This window comes from Haemorhous mexicanus, chromosome Z (genome assembly GCF_027477595.1).
Source record: "Haemorhous mexicanus isolate bHaeMex1 chromosome Z, bHaeMex1.pri, whole genome shotgun sequence".
Classification (NCBI taxonomy): Eukaryota; Metazoa; Chordata; class Aves; order Passeriformes; family Fringillidae; genus Haemorhous; species Haemorhous mexicanus.
Genome location: NC_082381.1, coordinates 12224008 through 12249952, shown reverse-complemented (window position 1 = coordinate 12249952; position 25945 = coordinate 12224008). Strand labels below are relative to the sequence as shown.

The 25945-nt window shown below is 37.7% G+C and overlaps 1 protein-coding gene across 3 annotated transcripts in view; it reads right to left on the bottom strand.

The window, feature by feature from the left end:
- Nucleotides 1-14063, bottom strand: part of RASA1 (RAS p21 protein activator 1) — a 46552-nt gene extending 32489 nt beyond the window's left edge. Inside the window, exons 1-4 of one of the 3 annotated variants that reach the window (XM_059873699.1) lie at nt 13807-14063; nt 4489-4638; nt 3097-3232; nt 2280-2350 (exon numbers count right to left, since the gene is read on the bottom strand). In XM_059873699.1, coding sequence (XP_059729682.1) covers nt 2280-2350; nt 3097-3222 — 197 coding nt within the window. In that variant the 5' untranslated portion in view covers nt 3223-3232; nt 4489-4638; nt 13807-14063. Of the gene's footprint in view, nt 1-2279; nt 2351-3096; nt 3233-4488; nt 4639-13448 lie in introns of those variants that run through there. The other 2 variants (XM_059873697.1, XM_059873698.1) reach the window with 2 other exon arrangements.
- Between the last annotated feature and the right edge of the window lie 11882 nt (nt 14064-25945).

The following is a 25945-nucleotide window of genomic DNA, read 5'->3' as shown; positions in this document are numbered from 1 at the left end:
TTATTGAGTCCAACCTACTACCAAATACCACATGTCAACCAGACAATGGCACTAACTGCAACATCCAGTCTTTCCATAAACACCTTCCAAGACAGTTATTCCACCACATCCATTTGCAGCATTTCAATGTCTAATCAGCCTTTCTGTGAAAAATTTTCCCCTAATATCCAACCTAAAGCCACCCTGTAGACTAAAGGGGAATTTAAGATTATGTCCTCTTATCCTGCCACTGGTTGCCTGGCAGAAGAGACTGAACCCTACTTGGCTACGTGCTTCTTTCAGGGAGTTTTAGAGAGCAATGAGATCTTCCTTGAGACTTCTTTTCTCCAGACTGAGGCCCTGAGCCATTCTAATACAACTCGTACTCCAGACACTTTACCAGTTCCATTACCCTTCACTGGACACACTCCAGGACCTCCATGTCTTTCCTGATTTGAATGGCCCAGAACTGGACATAGTACTCAAGGTTTGGCCTCACCAGTGTTGAGCAAAGGGAAAGAATCACTTTCTTAGTCCTTCTGGCTACACCACTGCTGATCCAAGTCAGGATGCCATTGACTCTCTTGGCCACCGGGGCACAGCTGGTTCATCTTCAGCCAGCTGCTGACCAGCACCCCCAGGTCCATTACCATTGGGCAGCTTTCTAGCTCTGCAGAGGGTTTATTGGGGCCAAAGTGCAGGACCTAGCACCTGGTCTAAGGAGTTTTAATTTCTGAAAGACTAGTGTAAGTTACTCCTTAAATGTTAAGAACACAAACTCAGGTCACATGAAAACCTTTCACTGCAGCACAGAATTTCTGACCATGTTTCACGATGCATAAAGGTACAGGAAAAACAATAAAGAGAGAAGCTCATTAACTACTATTTCAAAATTTCATAGCAAATGTCTATGGCATGGCTCTCACTTGAAGCAGGCTAACAGAAAAAACAAAACACAACAAACCACTATTGAAAACAAAGAATAAATTCATCTGCTATTCAGCTTTAACAGGTGACAAACAACAAAAGCACCATCCATCACTGCATAGTTACTGCACGGAAGACATGTTGAAATTAACTCAGTAATACTTCAAACTTAAGAAATATTTACTATGATATTAAAATTCTAAGTCAATATTTTCTGAAATACATAATTTCTTCAAGAGCATATTAATTCAATCTAGAACAAACTTGAGAACTCTGGTCTCAGCTATGCCATGAACAGAACTATTTTAGCTATGTAGACATCAAAACAGAAATACCAACTTTGCATTTCAGCAAACAACAACTCAACTTTTTTTCCTATCCTAAAAGAGGAAGAAAAAATTAAATTGCCTATAATTTTTGTTATGATAGCAAACAATAAAATGCTATTTCCTCTTAAGCTGATAGGTGCAATAAGACATGTAAAGGAGTCTTTTTGTTTGTTGTTTTCACACAGAGTAGGAAGCCTTAGCTGCAATGTGCCATTAGAGAGCCCCTTTGCAGTCTAACACCTTAGTAAACCACATAATTACAAAAATAAACATCCTCATATCATCCTTTAAAGGATCAGATTGCACTGTGAGTCCTGGAATAAATTTCCATCCAAATGAGGACAAAAGCCTCTCATACTTTTCTCTACATTTTAAGATAATAATCTTAAACCTAAGAAAATTCCCAATTCAACTGGTGTATAACATCAGCTTATGAAATCTGAATCATTAGAGAGATTAGAAATTACCATAAATCAATTTCAAATCCTCCTATTTTTTCATCTGGAAAAAAATTATCTCAAGAAAGCATTATCAATCCCAACTAACTAGAAAATGGTCTTCTATTGAAAGACTCATTTCTTCCATTCTTAAATTTGTAAGTAGTCAAGGCCTACTTTCTATTTCTAGAAATCTGAATTGTCTCCCTCAGCTACACCTCTAATAGCTCTGTGGCAGTTCATAAAAAAGCCTAGCCCATTTCTTTCACATGCTCAGATAAGGCACTTCCATACAGAATTCTTTGACACATAAATTTATCCTTTAGCAAAAAATCTAGGGCTCTAGAAAACATATTTCAAAATTATAACATTTTAATTCTATGTACCTTTATGTACCTTCCATTCAATTAATACAAACAAATATACCAAGAACAAAATGCCTTATTCTTATTTCCAACCAAAGAACAGAGAGATATCATCTGTTAATCTAACTGTGGCAAGTTGAAGATGCAACTGGAAAATACTTGCATATGAACACCTACCTAAATCATTACTATTTATGAATACTCTTGAGAATTTCACAGCTACTACTGTTACTCAAACATACCTTATTTCATCAGTTTCTGGCACTTTGGTGTAAGGTAGGATTGCTCGAACTCTCCTTCTGTCTTCCACAGGCTACAGTTTAAAAAAGAGCAATGTTTTTTTCTCTATACACTGTACTGTATATTCTATACAGTAGAATCTTTCTCCCCAGACTTATGCTATTCTGAGGCAAAGAACACCACTTATATCTGCCTTGCTAGTTTTTTATTTTCAAAGCTCAAAACCACTGTCAGCTAGAAATGTGTAATGTGTTGACTAAGAGCACTTACTTTAAATTTAGTAATTTTTTTTCACTTATAATGAGTGAAATAACATCCCAAATTTTAACATTCAGAAACATCTTTATTCGGGTTTTGGTACAAGGAATATTTTGCAGTGGTTTTTTTCATTTTAATTACTTTTGTTGTTTTAAGGATGGGCATGTGAAAGAAACCTTGGTTTTCTACAGGATGCATTTTGAAACAATTGTTAGAAATCCAAAATGTGACAGAACAGTGAAGGTTAGACTGTAACAGTGCTCTTTATTACAAGAACTCAGTATTGTCTTTCTCTGTCTACTTAAAATGATGTTACTACATTGTGCAATAACTGCAATACCTCTATCTTCCTCATTATGTATTTTTATTACATAGCAAATTTTTTCATCATTTCTTTGTATCAGTAAAAATGCATTTTTATACTGCCTATAATTCCATGTATGCCTATTCAAAACAACAGGAAACTTTCAAGAATTTTTTTCCCAAAGAAAATTGTGAATAGTGATTAAAGTTACAAACATTTTAGTAAGTTGGTCTTCAGGAATTTTTTTTTTTACTTGCCTCTGGAGGTGCTACTGGAAATAAGAGCTTTTCCCCTTTCAGCAGGCAGGACACATGACTGTAATAACCGATCAGGTCTGAGAGAGAAGCAAAGCGACGCCCACCAATGTAATAGTCTCCACACATGGCAATAATCCTGTTAATAAAAAACCACAAGTGTGACATTAGAAAAAATTTTGCCACCAATTTTTTTATGAAGAAAAGAAGATTAGCACCATGTTTAATTCTTAAAACAGTGCCTATATTCAGCAAAATGCAGCATTACAGACTCTTTGTAAATACTTAAATGAACCTAATGAATATCTTATCAAAAATATTCATACATATATTTTATGAACCACCAGTTTTTTATCTAAAGACAGTGCTGATTCACAGAAAAAGACAGTACATTTGTCAGAACTAAATGAAATTCAAAAAAAAAAAGTGTGAACATCCTGGAAAACTGAAATATTGCACTACTACACAACAGTATTATTACTTGTACCATGCACAACATACATCTTTTACAATAGGCATAACATGAACTAAGTAGCAAAGTACTTTAACAAAAAATTACTACAGTTCAAAACTATACAATGCAGAAAACAAACACCATCAAAAATTAGTAATTTTGTTACCGTTAGTTTAGCATCCACATTAAAAAATTACTTTGGAATCAAAGTATCTCCTGAAACTCAATTTAAAAATTTTATATCTAATGGTAAAAAGCTCACATAACCATTTCAGTAGTTAATGCATAGTTTGAATTAAGTTGTTTCTCCCAAGAAGTAATGTAAAATGCATACAAAGATGAATCTTCAGATATTAAGTCCAAGCTCATAAGCACATAGCACTGCAACAGAAGTCAGAAAATAATCTCAGGACATATGCTGAAAGCTGTTTCCAGCAAATCTTTCAATTACCAAACATATAATCTATTGGTGTTTTTTGCTTTGGGATTTTTTTGTGGCTTTTTTTTTGTTTGTCTGGAGTTTTTGTTTGTTTTGGGGAGGTGTTTGTTTTGGGTGGGTTTTTTGCCCTCAAAATTAAGGAAGCAATCAGATGTGCTAGCACTTTAACTGTGATAACTACAGTGATTACTATGGAACAGACACAAAACAATCTCCTTCACTGACGAATGAAACCTGCGTGGTGCTTTAAGTCTATTCAAACCACTTAGGCAAGCTTCTCTATCCAGATATTTTTGGTTTCCTCACACTTCAGTTCTTCACCCTACAAAGTAATTTTAAAGTAGCATGATTTAAAACAATCAAATACAAGAAAAAAGCTGTACAATGAAAGCATTAAGAGTCAAAAATATTGCATTATAATGCAATCATTGTTCACTTTATTGTGTTCTGAAACAAAAAGTAGATAGATCACAGTATTCAAAATAAAACACTTAATTCTCACCTAAAATGATTGACATTTGTTTTACTAAGGAATGAAAGCACAAATGAACCTGGTCTCCGATCACTCTCTCGAATAAGGTAACTTCCAGGTTTTCCTGCTTGTCGAAGACGTTCTTCTGCAATTGTTCTGTCAAGCTTTCCATGATACCACCTGAAAAAAGAGTAACAATGGGCATCTAAGAACTTAAGGGTTTTGTTTACTTTCAGAAAATAGACCCATGAAAGGAAGAAAATCTTTGAGTCAAAACCCATGTAACTCCAAAACTTTGTCCATCAACTTGTTACAAGTTCAACCTCCTAGTTGACTCATTTCCAATAAACAGTATTTTTAACACAGCAGAGTTTTTCAGATAACCTACTTTTCCTAAGGTACAACCCTAAGAGGCAGAGACTCTACACATACCATAGTTTTTATCTCCTCCCTAATTTGCTTACTTTAAAAAACTAGAAACGGAGGTGACTGACCCGACTTGGAAGACTATTGTATTTTAAACCCACAAAGATGTCAGTTCAGGCTCGGTATTTCAAAAGAACAACAGAGAAGTGAATTCTATCAGACTGTTCCTCAGCTGACAGTGATGCTGCTGCAGCAAAGCCAGTAAAGAACTGGACAGCAGTCACCAGGCCACCATCCAGCCCCAAAATCACCTTTCCTAATCACAATGTGCAGTCTCTCAATCAAAAGTGAGTGCTGATACATGGCAAAATAACAGACTGCAAAATACGACAAAGGAAATCTTTAATCTACTGCTGCCATTCAAGCATTCAATCACCTTTCTCAGTTTATTTATACAGCCTTTGTCAGAACACTTGTTCTACTTCACATGATCAAGAATAACTTTTTCTTTTTAAGAAAGTAGTGATAGAGAGCAGTTTTCAAAGACAGCCATTGCTCTCATTACCTTCACCAAGCCACAGCATGTTCCAGAGCTATATATTGCAATAATTCATTAGCTCCTCCACCTAATTTTGCTTGATTAAACCTTTAATTTTTACACTCAGAAATTGTCAGCTTCAAAACAGCCAGTGTTTTGGAAAATTAAAATCCTTCACCACTTCAGATCACATACCATTTAGTTCTAACAGTTCAGACAGTTTTGTAAGATTCACAAACATGCAATTTAGAAGATACGTAAATGATCTCTTGAACTAAAATATGCAAAAATATCAAGTATTTCACAGCATACAGCTTCCAAAAAAAAAAAAAATTTAAAAGCTGACCTGTTGATAAAATCTGAACAAAAGCAATTTTTTTTTCTACAAAATGGAAACAAAAGCTTTGAGAGCTTTTATCAGAACAAAACCTTGGTAAACCAAACCAAAAAACATCATTTCACCAGTAGGAGCAGCACAAGCATAAATACTGTACAACCTGACAAAACTGGGTGTTTGCTAGTATTGCTCCCCTTTGCTTCTCTTCCTCACCCTGATCAAAACAAGCTAAACTAGCAGAAGCACTGTTGTGTCTGAACAACATTTAAAACTTGCAACTGCTGCAGACCTAGTTATATTAGCAAGAACCGGTGTCATTCCTTTCCAGAGCAAAGCAGCTTCATTCATGAACAGAAATCTGTCATTCAAAGACAGTCACATGCCTTCCCGATGAGGAAGGTCTTTTAGGAAATGAATCAAAATGAAGACAGTTGATTATCAAGAAAGTAGAATTAAATATTCTATGTGTCAGTATGCACAGCACAGCTGACACCTGAGTGAGTTTGCTCCCAACACATCAAAATTGGGCATTGCTTTCCTGGATAGACTGACTTTAATAAATTATATAACTCCTCCGAGACCCAAGAAACTTCCCTGATGAAGAAACCAACATTCCATTTCATGAAATCTATTTTAGACTGATAACAGGTTCATTGAGCTTTTATTTGTTCCTATTTATCACCCACTTGAGGAAAATAATCTTAGTTCTATTGAGAGATACATTGCATTAAAATGCCAAATTTAAAGAAAGGCACAATTTTAAAATGAGGAAGTGGGAGTCTCAATAAGAATGCAAATTACGGAAAAAAAAAAATTTACAGAATAAACAGAAAGGCAGGATCATATGCAAAAAAAAGGATTTTTCTGTAAGGGACCAGGATTTCTAACAACAATGGCACAAATTTAGGTGCCCCAATTCCCAGTCCAGAAGCCTCCAACAAAAAAGACACCCTGCTTGCTGGTGATGGCAAAATATATATATATATATATATATATATATATATATATATATATGTATATGCCACATATTGGAGATCACATCCTCTAACATTGAACAGGCTATATATTTTGTCCCATTCAACACTTTTATATCAAGTGTACCAGAAGACACTTGACATTTATTACCTGGTAAAGCACTTAAGGAAAGGTTTGTTTTCTGAAATAAAAATATTAAGTTAACTTCTGAGTGCAATTAAATTCAGTGTCACTGAGCCCACATATAAAATGTTAACTTCCGATGGCAAAAAAACCCCACTGTATTTTACAGTTCACTCTGCACTAGTGTAATGTACCAAATTACTCTATAGTACTAGCCACAGAAATAAATATTAAAAAGCAGTAAATATTGAGCAATGATATGAGAAAACAGCTCAAGTGATATCCTCAGGAAACCTCTGTAGTTTTTACACATCTTTTAAAAAATAGGATACACACTTAAGTGCCAACTTGTGTGTATCCTATGTGTGTAACATTGTGTGTAACATCTTTAGAGTATGCAAAATGGTTGTCAAGAAATAACTGCATTTTTTCAAAGAGCAGTTTCAATACATAAAAACATTTATTCTCATAATACACAATCTAGTAGCACTGAAAAATATCACCATAAGAATCAATGACTTATAACCCATCCTGCTACCACCAGTTTTCAGTATTATAGAAAGACAGATTCTGCAACTTCCCATCATAATCTTCAAGGACTTTGACAGTAAACAGTAAACACTGTTTTACAAAACTGCAGTACTAATGAAAGATTTTAAAATCTCTTATGCTGCATTACAAAGGAAGATCCATCCAATAGTCAGTGCTATCCAAAGAAACTACAACAGAAATGAGTAAACTACAGAACTAGCCGTACTCCTAATTTCATCAGAGAATAAAACGCAGAACACTCTGGAAGGATATAAACAGGCTACCATCATTTTTGAAATAAAATAAAATAACCCCTAGATCCTTTGGTTTTAAGCTCCAATTAGATAGTTGAGTGAAGCCTGAGTATTTCTGCAAAAATACATCACAGGAAACCACCTCTCCCTCTGAGTTTCTATGTCAAGATTTACAACTTAAAATATTTTGCAATCAAAACAGTTTCAAGTTTCTTGTTTTCAGTCCAAACCAATGCCAAGCATAGAGATTTTTAATGGATGCAAAAGGAATTACTATGTATGGTGTACTTAAGTCTCATGAAAGGAATAAAAGTTTGGATGGGAAGGTATCACATTAAAAACCTGCTTAGATTATCATAAATAAGTTGCCAAATGATTGTGACTTACAAATGCTTACACTCAAAACTCTAACTCACTACTACTTAGATGTACATTTTCCATCATTGACAAAGACAAGGTCCCTCTAATTTCTCATCAGTCACCTCTGCTTGTTTGCCTGATTCTACCTAGAAACACTACTATATTTCTAAAATTACCTTAGCATTTTTTTAAATGCTGACAATCCACTCCTTTCACTGTGTTTTGAGCAAACATAATCCAATGACATCTTGAATCACAGCTAGTACTCTAACAATGCAGTTGCTGTTACAACATGCATTGAAAGAGAGTGAGTAGCCTTGCGAGCATATGTTATAAAATTATTTACCTATAAAATGTTGTATCAATTATAGATTGCAATTCAGGTGGTTTTTTTCTGTGACTACCTGTTTAACTTGCCTGCTTTAAGAAACTTGCGTAATTGTTCTTTATTTTGCTTCTAAGAGAATACCAGTAAAACGCTTCCATGTTTCAGAAAACTGTCAAAACTGTGTATGAAAACACCCCCATCTGCCAGTTTATTGCAAAAGCAGCATGTTCAAAACTCTATCACAATTTAATTACAGCATGCAGACAAAACAAAGACACAACATCATAAAGAGCCTCTATAACCACACAAGCAACACACAGGAGCACAGAATAATGGTGCCTATACCACCACGCTGAGTGGCTGACAACCATATGTCAAGTCATGAACTGCATGGAATGAGCTGCACTGCAGTCAGAGCTGCGACCTCTGGTCCACACACAAACAAGAGATTCCTATATTTTCCCATGCTCCACGGAAGATGCTGGGTAGCCACACCAGCTCTATTAGGCCCAGCTAGCCCTTTCTACTGTCAGAAGGGATGCATTTAGCAAGTTCACAGTAGAGCTATATGGCTTCTGGCCCCCAGCACGGCCCAAACACCAGAAGACCTGTGCAAGAAACAAGCCATTTACAGAAAGGTAGTAGATGGTGAATTTACTATATGGAAGGAGGCAGCTGCTATTACATGTGGAAGCATGTCACACTGTACAACCAAATCTTTCTTCACGTATTTCCTTTTCACATATGGGAAAAGCAAGTGTGAAGTTCTGCCACACAGGCACGCTGCTGGCTTTGTTCACATCCTCACACCCACATGCTTCTCTGCAGAGCTGCTTTCCAGCTGTTTAGCCCCACCACGTGCTTAGGGTTACTACTCCCTAGTGCCAGAGCTGTTTCCTTTGTCTAACTACACAAGATCTCCCACAGCCCAGTTCTCCAGCCTGTCCACATCACTCTGGATGTCAGCATAACTACCTGGTGTTTCAGCTGCTCCTCTTTCAGTTTTGCATTATCTGTGAACTTGCAAAGGGTGCACACACTCTGTCCAAGCAGGACACAGTATTGGTCCCTGAAGGCACCCTAGGGAATACCCCCAGTAATTTACCTCTAACTGGACTTTGAGCAGCTGATCATCATGTTCTGTTCCCAGTCATTCCACTAGTCTTCAATGCACCTCATGTCCTTTTACCTAAGCAGTTCTCTGTCTGTAAGAAGACTATGGAAGACAGTGTCAAAACCCTTACTAAAGGCTTACTACTCTTCCTTTCTCCCCCAAGTCAATGACTACATCACAGAAGGCTCTTAGGTTGGTTAAGCACAGTTTTCCTATTATAAATCCATGCTGGTTACTCCTCACCACCTTCAGCACTAAATATTATTAAAAGATAATAAGATTTAAATATATTATATATATTATATATTTATTATAAATATAACATAAATATAAATTTAGTAACAAAATATATATATTCTGTTTTATATTTTTTATATATTATAAATATAACAGAATAAATATAAATTTAATAACAGAAACCTTTTTCTGCTCTATCACTTACAAGACTGATAGAGCAGGTATTTTATATAAAAATAAAAATTATTAAAGACCACCTTCAGTCTTTAGATAATGCATAAAAGTAAATAAAGCAGGTCAAGTGTATAAACTCCGTCAAGCACTGAACATTTTAGTACTAGTACTGACCATACTCTGTAGGGACACTGAGGCATCAACCCTGCAATACTTATGTGCAGCACACAGACTGTGTTAAAACAAGATGCCTTCTCCACCCTTCTACTATGCCTACCAGCAAGACATACTACAAGACACTTATTTTTTGGGGAAAAAGATATGAAAGAAACTGGAAAACTACTATGGGAATTTTACAAATTTATGCTTGAACCAAAATATGGAGTCCTATTCTGAAGAGACCTAAGCCCTCACTAGAAAATGTGTTTGTCTGCCCTTCACAACCACAGAACATATAGACAAAAAAGCTTGAAAAACCACAGTACAGTATTACACTTCTTAATGGGGTAGGCTAGAAAATGAACTGCCAAAATCCCACACTGGTATTATGGGACTCAATCAATGACACCAAAAAAAAAAAAAAAACTAAATAAAGAGCAGGTCAAGAGATTTCAGTTTTTTGTTTAAACAAAATTACATTATCTAATGTTAATTAGAAATATTGACTAAACTACTGAAAAATCATCCTCAAGCTTCTGGCTTCAAATGCTGTCCTATTTCTAGTTTTATTTATCTGAAGTTTTCATTTACATATGAACTACAACACCCAATTTATAATTGCTTAATTTCCTGTAGCAGGTTAGGTACAATGTTGTTTCACTGTGTTTAAAAACTCATTTAAGACAGTACTTTTAACACCACACATCCAACCGGAAGCGGCCCAGAGTACACTACCCACCAACTTTTGAAAAATAAGGTGTTGTCTTCCATGCAAAACAGGAACTAATGAAGATAATCATTATCTAAAAAGGACAATATTCAATGCTAACTACATTAACAGCTAAACAAAAAAATCTCATACATTAAAATCTATTGACATCACATTTCATTTTCTTTATACAGTACCTAACTGAACACACCGACATTATTTCCTCAGAATTTACAGTGCAACAGATAAATTCATTAGTCTGGATATAAGCCTTCTGCAATTATTCAGAAAAAAAAATTTCATGAGTTACTGAAACAAATGCAGAACTCTCAGCTTGCCACCTTGAATACTCATGTGAAGACACTAGAACTTCACTTTGTGATCAGGGAAATGATCTACTTTAATGCAATCCATTCTTATTTACTATTTCTCTACCTGTCTTCATCTTCAGTGCTTTTTCTTATTATGTTGCCTGAACAAACTCCAAGAGCGACTGTAAGAATATATCTGCTTTGGGCAAGATTTGTTTTAATCAGGCAGTATTTTGACAGCCTATTTCACTTTGTGTGGTTGATCACTTTCAGATTTCAACTGATTTCCACTTCAAACTGATAAGCGCTGCTCAAAAAACACTACATGAAAATGCCAGTTTTGCTGCAATACTGAAATAGCTCCTGCCACATTAATACAATATAAAATTATTTTGTCAACTAAGATTTTAAATCGAATACATTAAAGAATCAGCATTCATTCATTCATTCATTAAATCCAAGGCACTTCCTTATACTCTTTGAGCCTCTGTCACTGAGGTCTGCAAATGGGGTAGAAAGCAAGGGAAAAAATGACCTAAACAAACACAGAGTTGCCCACTTTATTCCCTAGCATCCTGTGCATCCTACACAGCATTAAGTTGCAACATAAACATACCACTGCTGTGCTCCATAAAAATGAAAATGCATACACACACACTGAATAGACAAGCCTCAAGTTAGCTTCACTCCAGATCAAAGATCAAAAAATCAACCTTACTGGGGGATTCTGAGTTTGTGAATAAAGACAAGGTCTTATATGCTAGTATCCTCCCAATGCTTGAATATTAAATAATACACACTAAAACAAACATTCCCCCAATCTCGCTGAGCAAACTATATTTACAACATCCTTATGGGAAGTGCAGAACCTGCAGGCGCTTCATTTCGCATCTCTCTGTATTAGTTACTATGAAAGCCAGAATGCCAACTTTACACTATTTAAAAGCATGCTCATGCTTAAAAATGCATTTGTAATATTTTATGGCCTAAAAATTGGAAGACTAGGAACTCATATTGTGTCTGGTTTGTGTTTGAGCTTTTTTGTTTGCTTTGGGCTTGTTTTTTTAATCTGGAAACAAGTTCAGAGAAGCTTGCTATAGAGGCAATTATAATTTTATGTTCTACTTAAAATGACAATGACTTCTGAAATGGTAAGAGTATGTAACATAATGCCAAAGTTATGTCCGTCAGTCAAGTTATGACAGACTATAAAGAACGAACACAAAATTTCACACAAATTTTAGTTAACTTTCTGACCTATCTATATCTCTTCAAATATAACTGTATGTTACTCCCTAAATTATCCACTATATGCAAGAATGACAAGAACAACATATTTATAGAAATTATACTAATGAAAAAATGCAAGCCTCTGAAGCCATTTCATTTTGGGGAGAATATGATAAGGATATGGAAGAAAAGGTTTATTTTCTAGTCTAACACACACCTTGGAAGTGCTTTGAGTAAACCTGCAGATTTTCTACAGTGAAATCCAAAGGCTGTATAAAGACTATTCATTAATTACATGGACTCTATATAATATTATCTGATCTTATATTTCACACAACTTAAACAAAGAACTAGTCTGCCTCTAGTGGAAGATTCTTTCTAGTACCAGCACAGAAAGAATCCAAATTAACCTGATGTACAGATAATTACAGTAAAACCTAACTATAAGTTTCAGCTTATTCCAAATGTCTCCTCTCTCCAATAAGTTTAAATTGGCTGAGCAGCAAGACAGTTAAAACATATATAAAAATATCCCTTTGGTAACACTTTTAAAATTGGAAATTATTTCAATTCCTTTTTAATCCACGATTCAAGACTGCCTGAATTTTTAAAAAGATCCAACAAGTGCGCATTACTTTGGCTGTTTCTATATGAAATGGAAAAGATAAGTTACCTTTTTTTTTTTCAGCAGAAAGCAATGCAAAACAAAATGATGACATGGTAAATAAAGACTTTTATGCCATGGATGGGTTTTTTTACTCTATTTACAGAAATTAAGTTTAGGACCCTACCGTGAAGGGGCTACCAGTGACTGGAAAAGTCTCCCCAACAGGGAGTTTAAACGACAAACAGAATAGTTCACTCTTCCTGGCAGCCTCTGCAGTACTCCTAAGAAAACTTGCAAAAAACTAACTCAGCCGCCTTTTTCCCGTAAGCTGATCCCACCGAGTACCGGAGGACCAGCTCCCCGTGAAGGGGAAGGAGTCCGACCTCCCTGCTGCCGCCACTCACTCTCCCGACTTGCAGGTGGGCTGCGCTCGACAAACCCCGTTCAGTATCCCCGTAAAGTAAACTTCCTGGTGGAACGGAACCGGAGGAGGGAGGGAAGGTGAAGGGGTGGGACGCAAAACTCCTGCGAGATTTCCAGTCGAGCTTGACACACAATCTTCCCGGCTAACGGTGGGGGCCGGGCGGCGCAGTACCCACTCCCCACAAGGACTGAGGCGGGGGCGGTGGGTACTCACTGATTGGTGGGGGGCGCGTTGAGCGGAATGGCCACCTCCTCTTCCTCGTACTCCGGCCCGTCCAGTGAGTCTCCCTCGTCCACTGTCCCCAGCCCCCCGGCCAAGGCAGGGGGGGGCGGCAGCGGGGGGAAGCCGGGATCGGCCGCCCCAGCGGCCGCTGGAGGGGCTGGCTCCGCGCCCAGCTCCAGCAGACCCAGAACTGAGCACAAATCCGTCCCGCCTGGAGGGCCGCCGCCGACCAGGACGGGGCCTTGCGGCTCCGGTGCCCGACTACGGCACAAGGCGGGGCAGTGCCCCATGTCCCCGGCCGCGGAGGCTCCCGCCGTCCCGGCCACAGCGCCCGAGCCGCCCTCCTCACCCGTGGCCTCGGCCGCCATCATGTTGAGCCTCACCAGCGGCTTCACACCGGGGAGGAGGCGACAAAGGGGCTCCGGGCCCCTGCCCCCACCGCGCCCCCCCTGACCCTGCAGGCAGTGGACCGGGACGCGGCTGAAACTTTCCGGCGGAGATGGGCCGGGAACAATGCCCGGCTGGGCGGGGGCTGGACCGCTCCACAGGGCCCCGCGCGACCGTCTCGGCCTGCGGCCGCCCCAGGGAAGCGCCGCCCGTCCGGGGAGCTCCGCGCTTGCGCGGCACCTCTGCGCCTGCGCGAGCTGCACGGCCCTGGCGGGGCTGTGAGGGACGGCGGGCGCGGAAGGAGGAGGTTGTGCGGGACAGGGAGATGGGCTTCGTTCCGCGGCTGAGCGGCTGCGAACGTGCGGGAGTAGGGTAAGATTCACTAGTTCAACCCAACATGAGCACCGTAATTCTGAATCCATATGATCTAGCGCCAGATCCAGATGCCTTTTGAACACCTCCATGGACAATGACTTCATTACCTCCCTAGTCCCCACCTCACTACGCCCTCCCTTTAAGTATTGATAAAACAAGTGGAAACGTTTTTGTCAAGAGAGCATTAGACTGGAAACTAGGAAAAAATATTTCACTGAAACGGTGGTCAAGCACTGGAACAGGGTCGCGGGGCAACAGTGGACTTGACATCTTTGAAAGCGTTCAAAAACCATGTGGATATGATGCATGAGGGCATCATTTCATGGTGGACCTGTCAGTGTTAGGTTAATGGTCAGACTCGATGATCTTGGTGGTATTTTCCAACCTTAATGATACTGATTCAATTCTAACAATAAGTTTTAAAAAAACATCCTACTTCTTACCTTGTAAGAACTGTGACTCCATGTCTACTTTGTACTTCCCTGAAACTCTGTTTTTTGTCATGTTACTCAAGCTTGCAAGCTCTCAATCCCACCTTATGCAAACCTGTACCTACCTTCACCATCAACGATTTTTCTCTCTTAAGTGGGTTTATTTGGTACATCAGCTTCAATTCACACCTAAATACCTCTGGGATCAAGATGTCATGTGATTGCCATTACCAGGCAGTACAGTATGTGGATATCTTTAGATTTTGTTTTTTTCTCCCGGTGTTAAAAGAGCTTACAAATAGCAGCACGTTTACACTTGCATGATTCTCTACAGTTCTCAAAAAGCATCTAAACATTCAGGTTTTCAAAGCTTTGCATTACCCAAAAGTATAAAGTGAATTTTTCCTGAGGCAACTAAAACAAACTACTGCTCCCACTTTCACAGCTCTCAAGCTCTTTTTATCTGCTGAAATTGTTTCATATCTTTCCTTCTGAGGGCAAACTCCGCTTCTAACTTACACTACTAAGACATGTGGAATTATGCTGGTTTTGTGCCCAGGGTCCCAGTGAAAGAAGAAGCTGGCCCTAGCCCTCAGTCTATACCATTCCAATATACCCATTTACTGCTGGTTTTCTGCTTTAAGAAATTGTAGTTTCAAGGAATATTGTAGGTTGCTCTCTCTGTGGCTTTCCCTTTACTGCTTCTTGCTTTCCTCACAGATTTCTAAACAAAATAATTTTAACCTTATCACTGTAGCAGTAGCAATATGCCTAAATATAGAAATGCAGTGTAAATATTTTAAAGATTCCCTTTATGAGGCAAGCTTTTCTAAGTGCCTTCCAGGGTAGCAGCATGTGTGCAGGGGCATGGGGATTGGAAGGACAGCTTTGCTAATAATTTCACTTGGGAGGGGGTAATGTGTCTACAGCACTCTTTCAGGAGGTTTATTTTGGTGAGAACAGTTTTAAATTTGAAAAGAATTCTGCAGAGAAAGAGCTCCTAGTATATCAGCTGAGCTGTTACCTCTCTGTGCACGCAACACACCTTTTCTGTTCACTTTGTAAGCAAAGTTGCCATCCTGAGTTACTTGGTGCTGGAGGTTCTACACATCAACTTGTGTCATTTTTTAAGCCTTGGAAGTTGTCTGCCTCTTTAGAATCATGAAATATCTCGGATTGGAAGTTTTCTGTAAGGATCCTCCTCTCAGGACTACTCAAAACTACAGCTACAAGCCTCCATGGAATTTTTTATAAATGAATGTTTTTGGATGAAGGGGCAAATGTAATAATATTTTTCTTGATACTTCTTAAGCTTCTGAAATATTTCTATTCTGAAATCCCTGGTATAATTTATACTAGGATAGTCAGTCCTTCATCACTGCTGTGTCAGAATGGTGTCAGGCTAGATTCCCTGAAAACATTTGCATGTTCCCTAGTTTGAGCTAATATAATAGTACATATTGTGAGAACAGTGGCAAGGGGGAAGGCGTTCCAGGCAGATGTATGCCTGATTAGGAGCTCACGTGTTCAGGCTGGGTTTGTCACTGATTTGTATGGCATCGGGCAAGTAATTTGAGGAACGTTATTCTTTCTCCATCAGTAAAATAAAAAGCTATTTCACAGATACATCAGAGAATCAATTAGGATTTTTTACGAAATTTGAAAGCTGGTAAACACCCTAATTATTTGGGTGAAAAGCCACATAATAGTGGCTTTCAGTTATTAAAAGTGAAGGTGTTATTTTTATAGTAGATACAAATACCACAAAACATTCCCTTTCACTCCTTATTTCCTGCCTCTCTCTTTTGCCTGAGCACAGTTTCTGCCTTTCTAAAGTTTTACCCCATTTCAGAAATTAATAGCAGCAGAGGAATTTTCAGTCTTTCTGTCATAGGAGGGAGTGATAAGAAAGCAGCTTTCCTGTAATGAAGAACCTGGAATGCTCCACCTATTCCAGTTCTTCCCCTTGTACTCCCACAGGTATAAAATAAACAGTTACAGAGAGTGTTCCTTCTCCCTACCTGAGTAGCTGTCATGCTGTTCCCCTTTCATACACTTCCCATGCTAGCAAGGAAGTTGTGGGAGCATGTGGGCTGGGAGGAGACACAACCAGGACAGGTGACCCCAGCTGTCTAGAAGGGTATTCCAGACCATGTGACATCATGCTCAATATATAAAGTTGAGGTAAGAAAGAGGAGGAGTGAGAACATTCGGAGTGATGGCATTTTTTTTCCCAAGTCACCATTACATGTGATGAGGCCCTTCTCTCCTGGAGATGGCTGAACAACTGCAGTCCCTTGGAAATAGTGGATTGATTCCTTGTTTTGCCTGTGGGCATGGGTTTTGCTTTCCCACTTAAACTGTCTGTATCTCAGCCCATGAGTTTTCTGACCTTTACCAATTCAATCCCCTCCCCAGTCCTACTGGTGGGACAGTAAGGAAGCAGCTGCCCAGGGTTTAGCTTCTGGCTGGGCTTTTAAACCATGACACAACTCTTTAACTGTAGTAGCATACAAAAAAATGCTACATAATTGCTCTATCAGTCTTTCTTAGTGGCTGTGATCTTTTTATTAAAATTCCATATTATTGTCTGTGTTCAAATGCCAGCGAAACCTTACTATTTATACTTACCTGTATTTATAATTTATGCCTTCATAAAAAGCATGCTTGCATTCTCCCATGAGCCTGTATATACTGACTCCAAATATAGATACACTTAACAACTATGTTATGTTTTAAGAAACACTAAAAATTATCCTCAAATCTTTGGAAGCTGATTTGTTAGTTATTGAGTTTTTTCCGTAAGAAGAAATGAAAAACTGAGTTGCAAAGGACAGCTTCTTTTTCAGTTTTAAACAATATTATGTAAGTTACCAGGAAAAAGAAAATCTTTTTTACCTACATTTTTAAATTAATGTTTCCATGAATTGTGTCATTGAAAACTGAAAAGTAAGGAGAGAAAATGCTGATTCATACAACAGGTGTTTCTTTATCTAAGATGTAGCCAGATCTAGTTTCCTGGACATCAGATCTATATGAAACCAATTAAGTTTTAAAATGTCTGCTCATGTGGTGCCATCAAATCTTCTGTATGCACTTACTGACTGTACAGAAAATAGTATTTGCATGTGAGACTTATAAAATATATTTGCAAAATTAGTAACTTTCTAAGGTCATATTTACACATCTAAACCATCCATTCTGTATATGAAGATTCCTATTTCCTTATGTCTATACTCACGTGGAACAAGTTCCCTCATATGTTACACTGGGATAGTTTAGGTGTCCTATTTTTCTACTTACAGTTGAATTTCTATATGTCTTCCATCACGGGGTGAATTTTTCCATCAAGATATGTTTAGAAGAAACTGATTGTTAAAATCCAATATGATAACTCCAATTCTTAGCTGGTTTTGTTTTAGGATTCTATGACTAAAGACACTAAATTAATCTAGCTGCAAGATTTAATAGGTAAAATGCTGTGATTTATATTATGTAACTGCCCAGACACCTAAACTTCTTGACCTTATAATGTGTTAATCTAAACATTTACTTCTCACATAGTCTACATATCACTTTTCCCATTACTGTTGTGTTTACTGCTTGTGATAGAACTTACTTATATGAAACAATTTGTTTAAGCTAGTTGTATTTCTGTTGACTTTGAAATCAGTTCCGGAGCATGGAACTACTTGGAGTAGGAACATACGTAGTCTATAGTTTTAAGGAGTGATGTAACTCATTCTAGAATAACCTAAACATACTTACACAGTGTTTATGCAATTTTAACTTACTGTGGATTGAATTCTAAAAGGTATTGAACAATTAAACTAGCTGTCATTTCACTGTTCTATTTAAATCATAGCTACCTAAAGATATAATGGTGATAATACTTTGAAAAGTATTGAAAGGTATAGAGGTCTTATATATATGCTTCAATATGATATTTGTGATGATTAGGAAAAAGGGGAAGTTCAAACATTGCATCTGATGTATGGCACCTGCTGTATGAGGGCAATTATTGTAGCAGCAGTTAGCTACAAATAATACTAGATCCATTTGACATTTAAAACTGTGAAAGAGGACCTGTTTGGAGAAGTATATCAATCACAGAGTATATAATATGAATACACAAGGCTTTGGCTGTATTTTGGAAATTGTACTGTGTAAACAGCAGTATATGTGCTTATAACAGTAGCAGGGTTTAGCACAGTGAATAGAAAATTAGGAACTGCTAAATACTAGTATCCTTCGAACTAATGAGAAATTGCAGTGTACGTGGTAGAAAGGAAAAAAGGAGCTGCCTTGGCATACACAAGGAATAGGCACATCTAGTTCCTGCAGGAGGTGGGCATAGGGGCACTGTGATGGGAATAAAGGGTTCTGGCTTCTGCTTAAATTCATGCCAGATGGTGGTCAGCAATTCCCAGAGGAACAAAATCAGGCTGGCAGATTTCAGACAAGGTTACAGTCCCTTTCTAATGGATTTAGAGCTGGCAGTGGTCTTCACTGGTCTTCACTAAGTAGGTATTTGAGCCTACTACTCCATCTTTTAAATCTGGTTTTCACTCTAGGGAGAGATCTCTCTATAGGAGAAGATTAGCTCATGTTACATCTGCACAAGAGAAGACAGTGTCCCTTCTCACTCAGAAAGGATGCTTCTTAGTATTGGTGCTTCTGAGATTTTGTGTATTAGCAGGGGAGTGGAGGACTGACAGATCACCTTCTGTGGCACTACTCTTAATTTGGCTTGCCTCTGAAAGCCTAACTATTCCATGCCTCAGTTAAAGCAGCTAATAATTGAAAAAGTTATGAGCCTGTGTATGTGATTTACAGCAGTGTACATGATACTGTTCCAGTCTACAACTGAACTCACATATCTGTAACTCAGATTTCCTCTGGATAATGTATTCTTGTGGGAATGAAAATTTGCATCGACATAAATCTGTTTTTTACATCTGTACCAAACTATCTAGTAATTCTGCACTTGCCTTCCTCCTTTGCTTTCTCACCCTTCCACTCTACTGTCCCAACCAGCCAATCCACCTATTGGCATCACCTCTCTTTCCCAGGGAATAGAGTACCTGGACAACAGGAATGCCTGACATAATCTCCTTGTGTGAATACCAGCGTTTGGTCATGTTCTGCCTTTTTCTATCCCTCAGTTTGGATGCCAGCATAGCAAGAATATACACTGTTTTTGTTAGAGCTTTACCATGCCTCATCACCTAACTTAAGATCATAGATATCAGACGGTAAGAAGAAATTAAAGTAAATCCTACCTGTCAGGTACAGAAAATACGGCACGTTTGAGAGTAGTACCATGTCAGTGGAGAAGCAAGTTCTCAGCTGAAGTGCTCTGCAATGCTACAGTGAGAGTACTGTACCAACAATTCCATGAGCAGCGATATGAAAACTTCATTATCAGTGTCACATCAAGAATTTTACACATTGCCAGCTGCTTAAGATCTTAAATTGCTGAGACTCATTGAAAAACAGCAGTCCTGTTAACATAGACTTTAATCCAGCCACAGAGTACAAAATACCATGTTTCAGATGTAAAAATTGCTATATTAAAGCAGTAGGAACTGCCTATCTTCATCTTGCTTTCTCAAATGCCTTCCAGGGTCATAGCAATTCATATGAAGGGCCAAGACACGCCCACACCTGGAAGGAGGGTTGCTCAGATGTGTCATGAAACCAATTATCACACTTTCTTCCAATGGAAGAGGAAGAAGGGAGATGAGAAACATTGTTCTCTAGTTTTTTGTACCTTTGCTTGTATATTTTGTACCTTTAGTTGTATTTTTTGTCATGTCTTCCTCTGCCTTCATGAAGAGTTACATTTTCCTTTGCTGTTTTGTTGCACAAATTAGGAAAATATCTTTTGATATTAAGAATCATGTATAATGATGAATTAAACAAGCCTCAAAAGGAAAACTTTTCTTAATACCATGCTGTGATTATTTTTTAGTTGAAAGATAGCACTAAGAGACCTGTGTCATCTTTCTGTACCCTTATTTTAAATGAGCAACAGCTCATCTATAATCAAGTGTATCCAATAGGCTGTACTCTGCCAATGGAGGTATCTCTGAGATAGATGGTTCCACAGCATGTTTTAAAGTAGAGGTAGAAAGGGATATACCTCAAATATTTAAAAACAAACCAAAGAACTGAACAACACAAATGGGCTTCTGGGAAGATAAAAGTTGTACTAACATTCTCCAGAGTCTTTAGTGTTACGGAAATTTAATATTGCAGACTGTTCTCCAAATCCAGAAAGGCACTGATGTTAACTGCAGTTCACTGCTTAATTTTGTTTTAAAGAAGCAACAGCATGAAAGAAAAGGCTAACAGAAATTCTGAAAATTTATAAGAACATGGAAAATTACCTCAGCAGTTCATGGAATCATACAACCACAAAACGGTTTGGGTTAAAAGGGAACTCAAAGATCATCTAATTCCACCCCTCTGCCATAGGCAAGGACATCTTCCACTATCCCAGGCTGCTCCAAGGCCTGTTCAACCTGGCCTTGAACATTGCCAGGGATGGGGCAACCATAGCTTCCCTAGGCAAGCTGTGCCAGGGCCTCACCACCCTTGCACTGAAGAATATTTTCTTAATATTTAATCTAACCCTGCCTTCTGGCAATTGAAAGCCATTCCCCTTTTTCCTGTCACTCCATGCCCCTGCCAACAGTTCTTCTTGAGCTCTTGGGAGCCCCTTTAGGTGCTGGAAGGGGCTCTAAGGTTTCCCCAGAGCCTTCTCTTTTCCAGGCTGAACACCCTCAACTCTCTCAGCCTGTTTTCATAGCAGAGGTGCTCTAGCCCTCTGACCCTCATTGTGCCTCCTCTGGACTTGCTCCAACAGATCCACATCCTTTTTATAATAAGGACCCTAGAGCTGAACACAGCACTACAGGCAGGGTCTCACCAGAGCAGAGCAGAGGGGGAAGTAAATTTTTTTACCTATTCTAAATAATCTCATTTTTCAAGAACTAATTCCCTCTGCTCATAAAAATGGAGGATGAAAGATGAAAGAAACCTAAGAAATCCAGATGGAATATGCCGTTCCTTAAAACCTATTTTGGTAAGATAAGGAACAAAGCCTCTAATAGTGTTCCTGTCTAGACCTGCTCAGTTTAGAAGAGTCATTTCAATGGAACATCAGAGTAATGCAAAAAAGTCAATACTGAACTATTTTAAAAGCTTGTGGGAACATTACGTTTTCAAGATCAGGAACGATGGAGGAATATCAACTCACCCTTGTTTTGATTGCTTAAGATTCTCTTGCTTTGGGAAAGAAATGTTTGTGTTAATTTGAAATAGTTTAGTTCTGTTCTGATTTTCATGTTGCATAGTAAGTACAATATGTTGTCATAATTAGAAAGGTTAATTCAGTCCTTGAATTTTCTTTTTCAGATATTTTGAGAAGGTAACACAGAGCAAAGCCAAATGCCAAAGCCTCAATGTATTTTAAGAAACATTTCAACCTTTTCAGATTTCCACTCAATATATGTATAAATGGCATTATAGTCTCACCCTGATATAAACTGCTTTCACAACTTTGTTTTCAAATAGGATCTGATTTACTGCAGGCTCTCTGTAGTGAAAACCACATGGAATTTGACTCACAGAGGATGTGTTGCACAATTGCTAATGCCCCCTGAATGTATAATTATACTTTTTGGGTTTGGTTGGGTTTTTTTTTTTTTCAATGAAGATCAGTGTGTCTCTTATTTAGAGTATGCAAACTGCTTAGTAGTGTGCCATGAATATGTCTCCCCACATGTCATATCGACTGGCATTTACTTAGAAACAAAAGAAGAGATAGTTGTAAAAGCAGAGATTGAAATAATCCTAAATACTGCCTGGAAGAAAAAATTTACAAATGCTCCATCTGAACTACCATATTGCAGTCTTTCCTTTAAAAAACTGAATTATTTAAGTGCAAGTACTTTTTAAAAAAAAACAAACAAAAACCCCAACTAATTTATGTGAAAAAATTCAAATCCTGTGCAGTGAAACATGGCAGTAGAATATTGAAATGTTCCTATAAGAGCAGGCTAGAATCTCTAAAACCAGTATGTAAAACAATGATTTTTTTATAGCTGTGAGATGAACATAAAAAGGAGGTAACTGAGGAGGACGAAGAAGAGACTGGATAAAGTGGTTTAAATCTATGTCCTGCTATTAGAAGAAGAACAACAGCAAAATTATATATCTTGAATAACTAACATCAAGTTAATTTTCTGATGTTGGCAGTTAACACTTAATTCACATTGCATAAAAGGAGCAATACTTCATGTTTAATCATTGAAAGGTGGGAATATTTTTTTTAATTAAAAAGTGTTATTGCAATTACTTAATATAGATAATAACAGATACATGGAATTGCATTTTAAGCATTCTCACTCAGAAAAAAATCATATTACACCAAGGAAAGATTGTATCTGTTCCCTTTAGCTCTTGGCTATACATATTTCATGTTTATATGTCTATACATATATACACACTTCATATATCTACTTATACTTGTCTATACTTCAATATAACTACTCCATTGAAGTTAAAATGGGGAGGCATATGAAGTTTTCTTGTGTAGAAGGTGAGTGGACTGAAAACTAGACTGATAAAAAAGTGTTTAAGACTTTTTTTCTGCTGCCCCTCCAGCATTTGTCTGACAGAACCATATCCCACACTGTCTATCAGTAGAGGAAACCATCACTAAAGTTAATGTATTAGCTCATTCCCTTATTTGGGAATACTCTTAAATCAGCTTTGTAATTCTCAGTAAAAATACAAAGTATTCTTGATGTTCTACATAACTGTCATTTATTAGCTATTATGCATTTGTCTGACAGAACCATATCCCACACTGTCTATCAGTAGAGGAAACCATCACTAAAGTTAATGTATTAGCTCATTCCCTTTTTTGGGAATACTCTTAAATCAGCTTTGTAATTCTCAGTAAAAATACAAAGTATTCTTGATGTTCTACATAACTGTCATTTATCAGCTATTATGCCATTGAATAAAGGCATTATGTTTCACTGAAAACCTCAGTAACTTTTTTTTTTGTTATGCTTATCTTCCAGAAAAATGCCACTGTGTCTTACTGATGAGAGAATTAGTGGGTTTTGTATTCAAAGTTTTCTCTCCCATTTAGTTCTAAAAACAACTGTAAAGGTTTAATATTTTCCCATGAAAGACCACAGCTTTTATATGTGTCTACATTTTACATTTACTACAGTACTGGGTCGTTACTTAAGCATTTTTTGTTCAATAAAATCTAGTACTATAGAAAAGGGAGAGATTTGTTCAGGCGTATACTTCTGAATATAACTGATTGCTAATCTAACAATATAGGGATTTTTCTTTCAATTTTTTGTGTTTCATGGGTTTGGTTTGATCTATAGCATTACGTTTTAACGGAAAAGCAAAAAAGCAGAAATGGAGGTCCTCTCTCCCCTCTTGAAATTATTATGTGGATAACATTTACTTTCCTAAGTACAAGTTTCAATTTTAGTTCCTACATATAGCAAATCTATTCATTCTGAGTGAAATATATCCAGCTTTTAACAAATGCAAGGGAAAACCTAATGCTCCTAGTGAAATACAGAGAGAACCCAGTTGTCTGACTGGTTTGGGAGATTACCCTGAAAAGAAAAGAGCTGTCAAGAGAATTAAAAATGCACATGTACTGTAGCATTAAAGGAGGTTATATTTATTCTGTTTATAAGACCAATCCAATAGTTTCTTGTATTTAGAGCTATGTATTTATAAGTAATCATTAAAGCTTTTCTTTATTTCAAATGGTATCAGCAGATTTTACAAATCCGAGCAAAATGCCACAATGTAGTTTTCATGTTGTAGTATATAGTAGAAATAATTCATGCTGTATATGTATATAAAATATTGTGAATCCAACCTATGTCTTTGACCACCCTGGCTGGGAGCAGAGTCTTATTTCTATTCAATTAGTTCCCGGACATCATTAAGATAATATCAAGTCCGTTAATGTAAGAATGAGACAGTGCCAATTTCCCAGGAATGTCTGAGCCATTCATGAGAACTTGCACCTGGGGAGATTGCATCTACCAACTCAAGCACTGGCACCACTCTGTTACATGTGAAAAAGGCTATCCCGAAGAAGTTCAGACAGCCGTCTGGACATCTGGACTGGCTTTGTATACTTCTGCATCTGTATGGTCCCAGTTATACATGTGAAGGGAAACAAAAGAACCTTCCATCATTTCTGCCTCAGGCAGAATAAACGGTACATAAGCTAGCGGCATGAAGCAGTCGGGGTGAACCACTGAGGAGATGCTGGCACTCTGTCAGTCAGATCCAGGTTCACCCAGTGCCGACTTCCGGGGCTGACGCTGCCTCGGCTGTGGTGGGGTTTTTTTGAAATTCTATTTTTGTTGTTGATCTAATAAATCTTTGTTAATTTTTTTTTTAAATTTGGCTGCTGATTTGATCATTTATAACAACATATAAAATCCCAGAAGGGGTAGGGAAGGAACTGTAATGTATTTAATAATACCAGCCTCATACCACATACATACACATACGCACACCCTCCCCCCCAAGAAAATTTAAAACTTTGGACCATTACTCCAAATTCTGCCATTTAATCATTTTATTACTCTTGTGTTCTTACTTTAGCAACCTCACTGACAGTTACCTTCTAATCCAATGGGATTTCTAGCAGAGCTGCTTTCCAGCTGGATGGTCCCAGTATATACTGATGCCTGGGCTTGTTCCCAGCTTCAGGAGTTTGCATTTCTTGAACTACACAATCTCTATGTCAACCCATTTCTCCATTCCTCTGGATGACAGCACAACCCTCTGTCAAATCACCCACTCCTCCTAGTTATCTGCCTGTCCTCACATTGTCATATCAGCAGCAAATCGAGGGTGCACTTTCCACTACCAACCAGTTTGCAAATATTTTAACTCATGTCTTGTGATTTGAGGGTAGGAAAGCACTGAATAGATGAGTTGCTACCTGTTCTTATGAGAGGTCAGGCATAAAAATACAGTCATATAATAATAATAACACATGGCTGGTTTGACAAGGTGTTTGTGTATAAAATTGTTGATGTACAAATTTTACAAGTTTTATGAATAGTAAAATATTTTACAAATGTCTGATGTACAAAATTGTATAATAATGTTACCTTACTATGGTCTTTCTTCCACAGTCCAATGATGGAGAGTGAAAGCCTGACTTTTGTTCTCCAAGTCTAAGTGCAAAAGAGAGCTCAGCAAGTCCTACATCTAATTCGA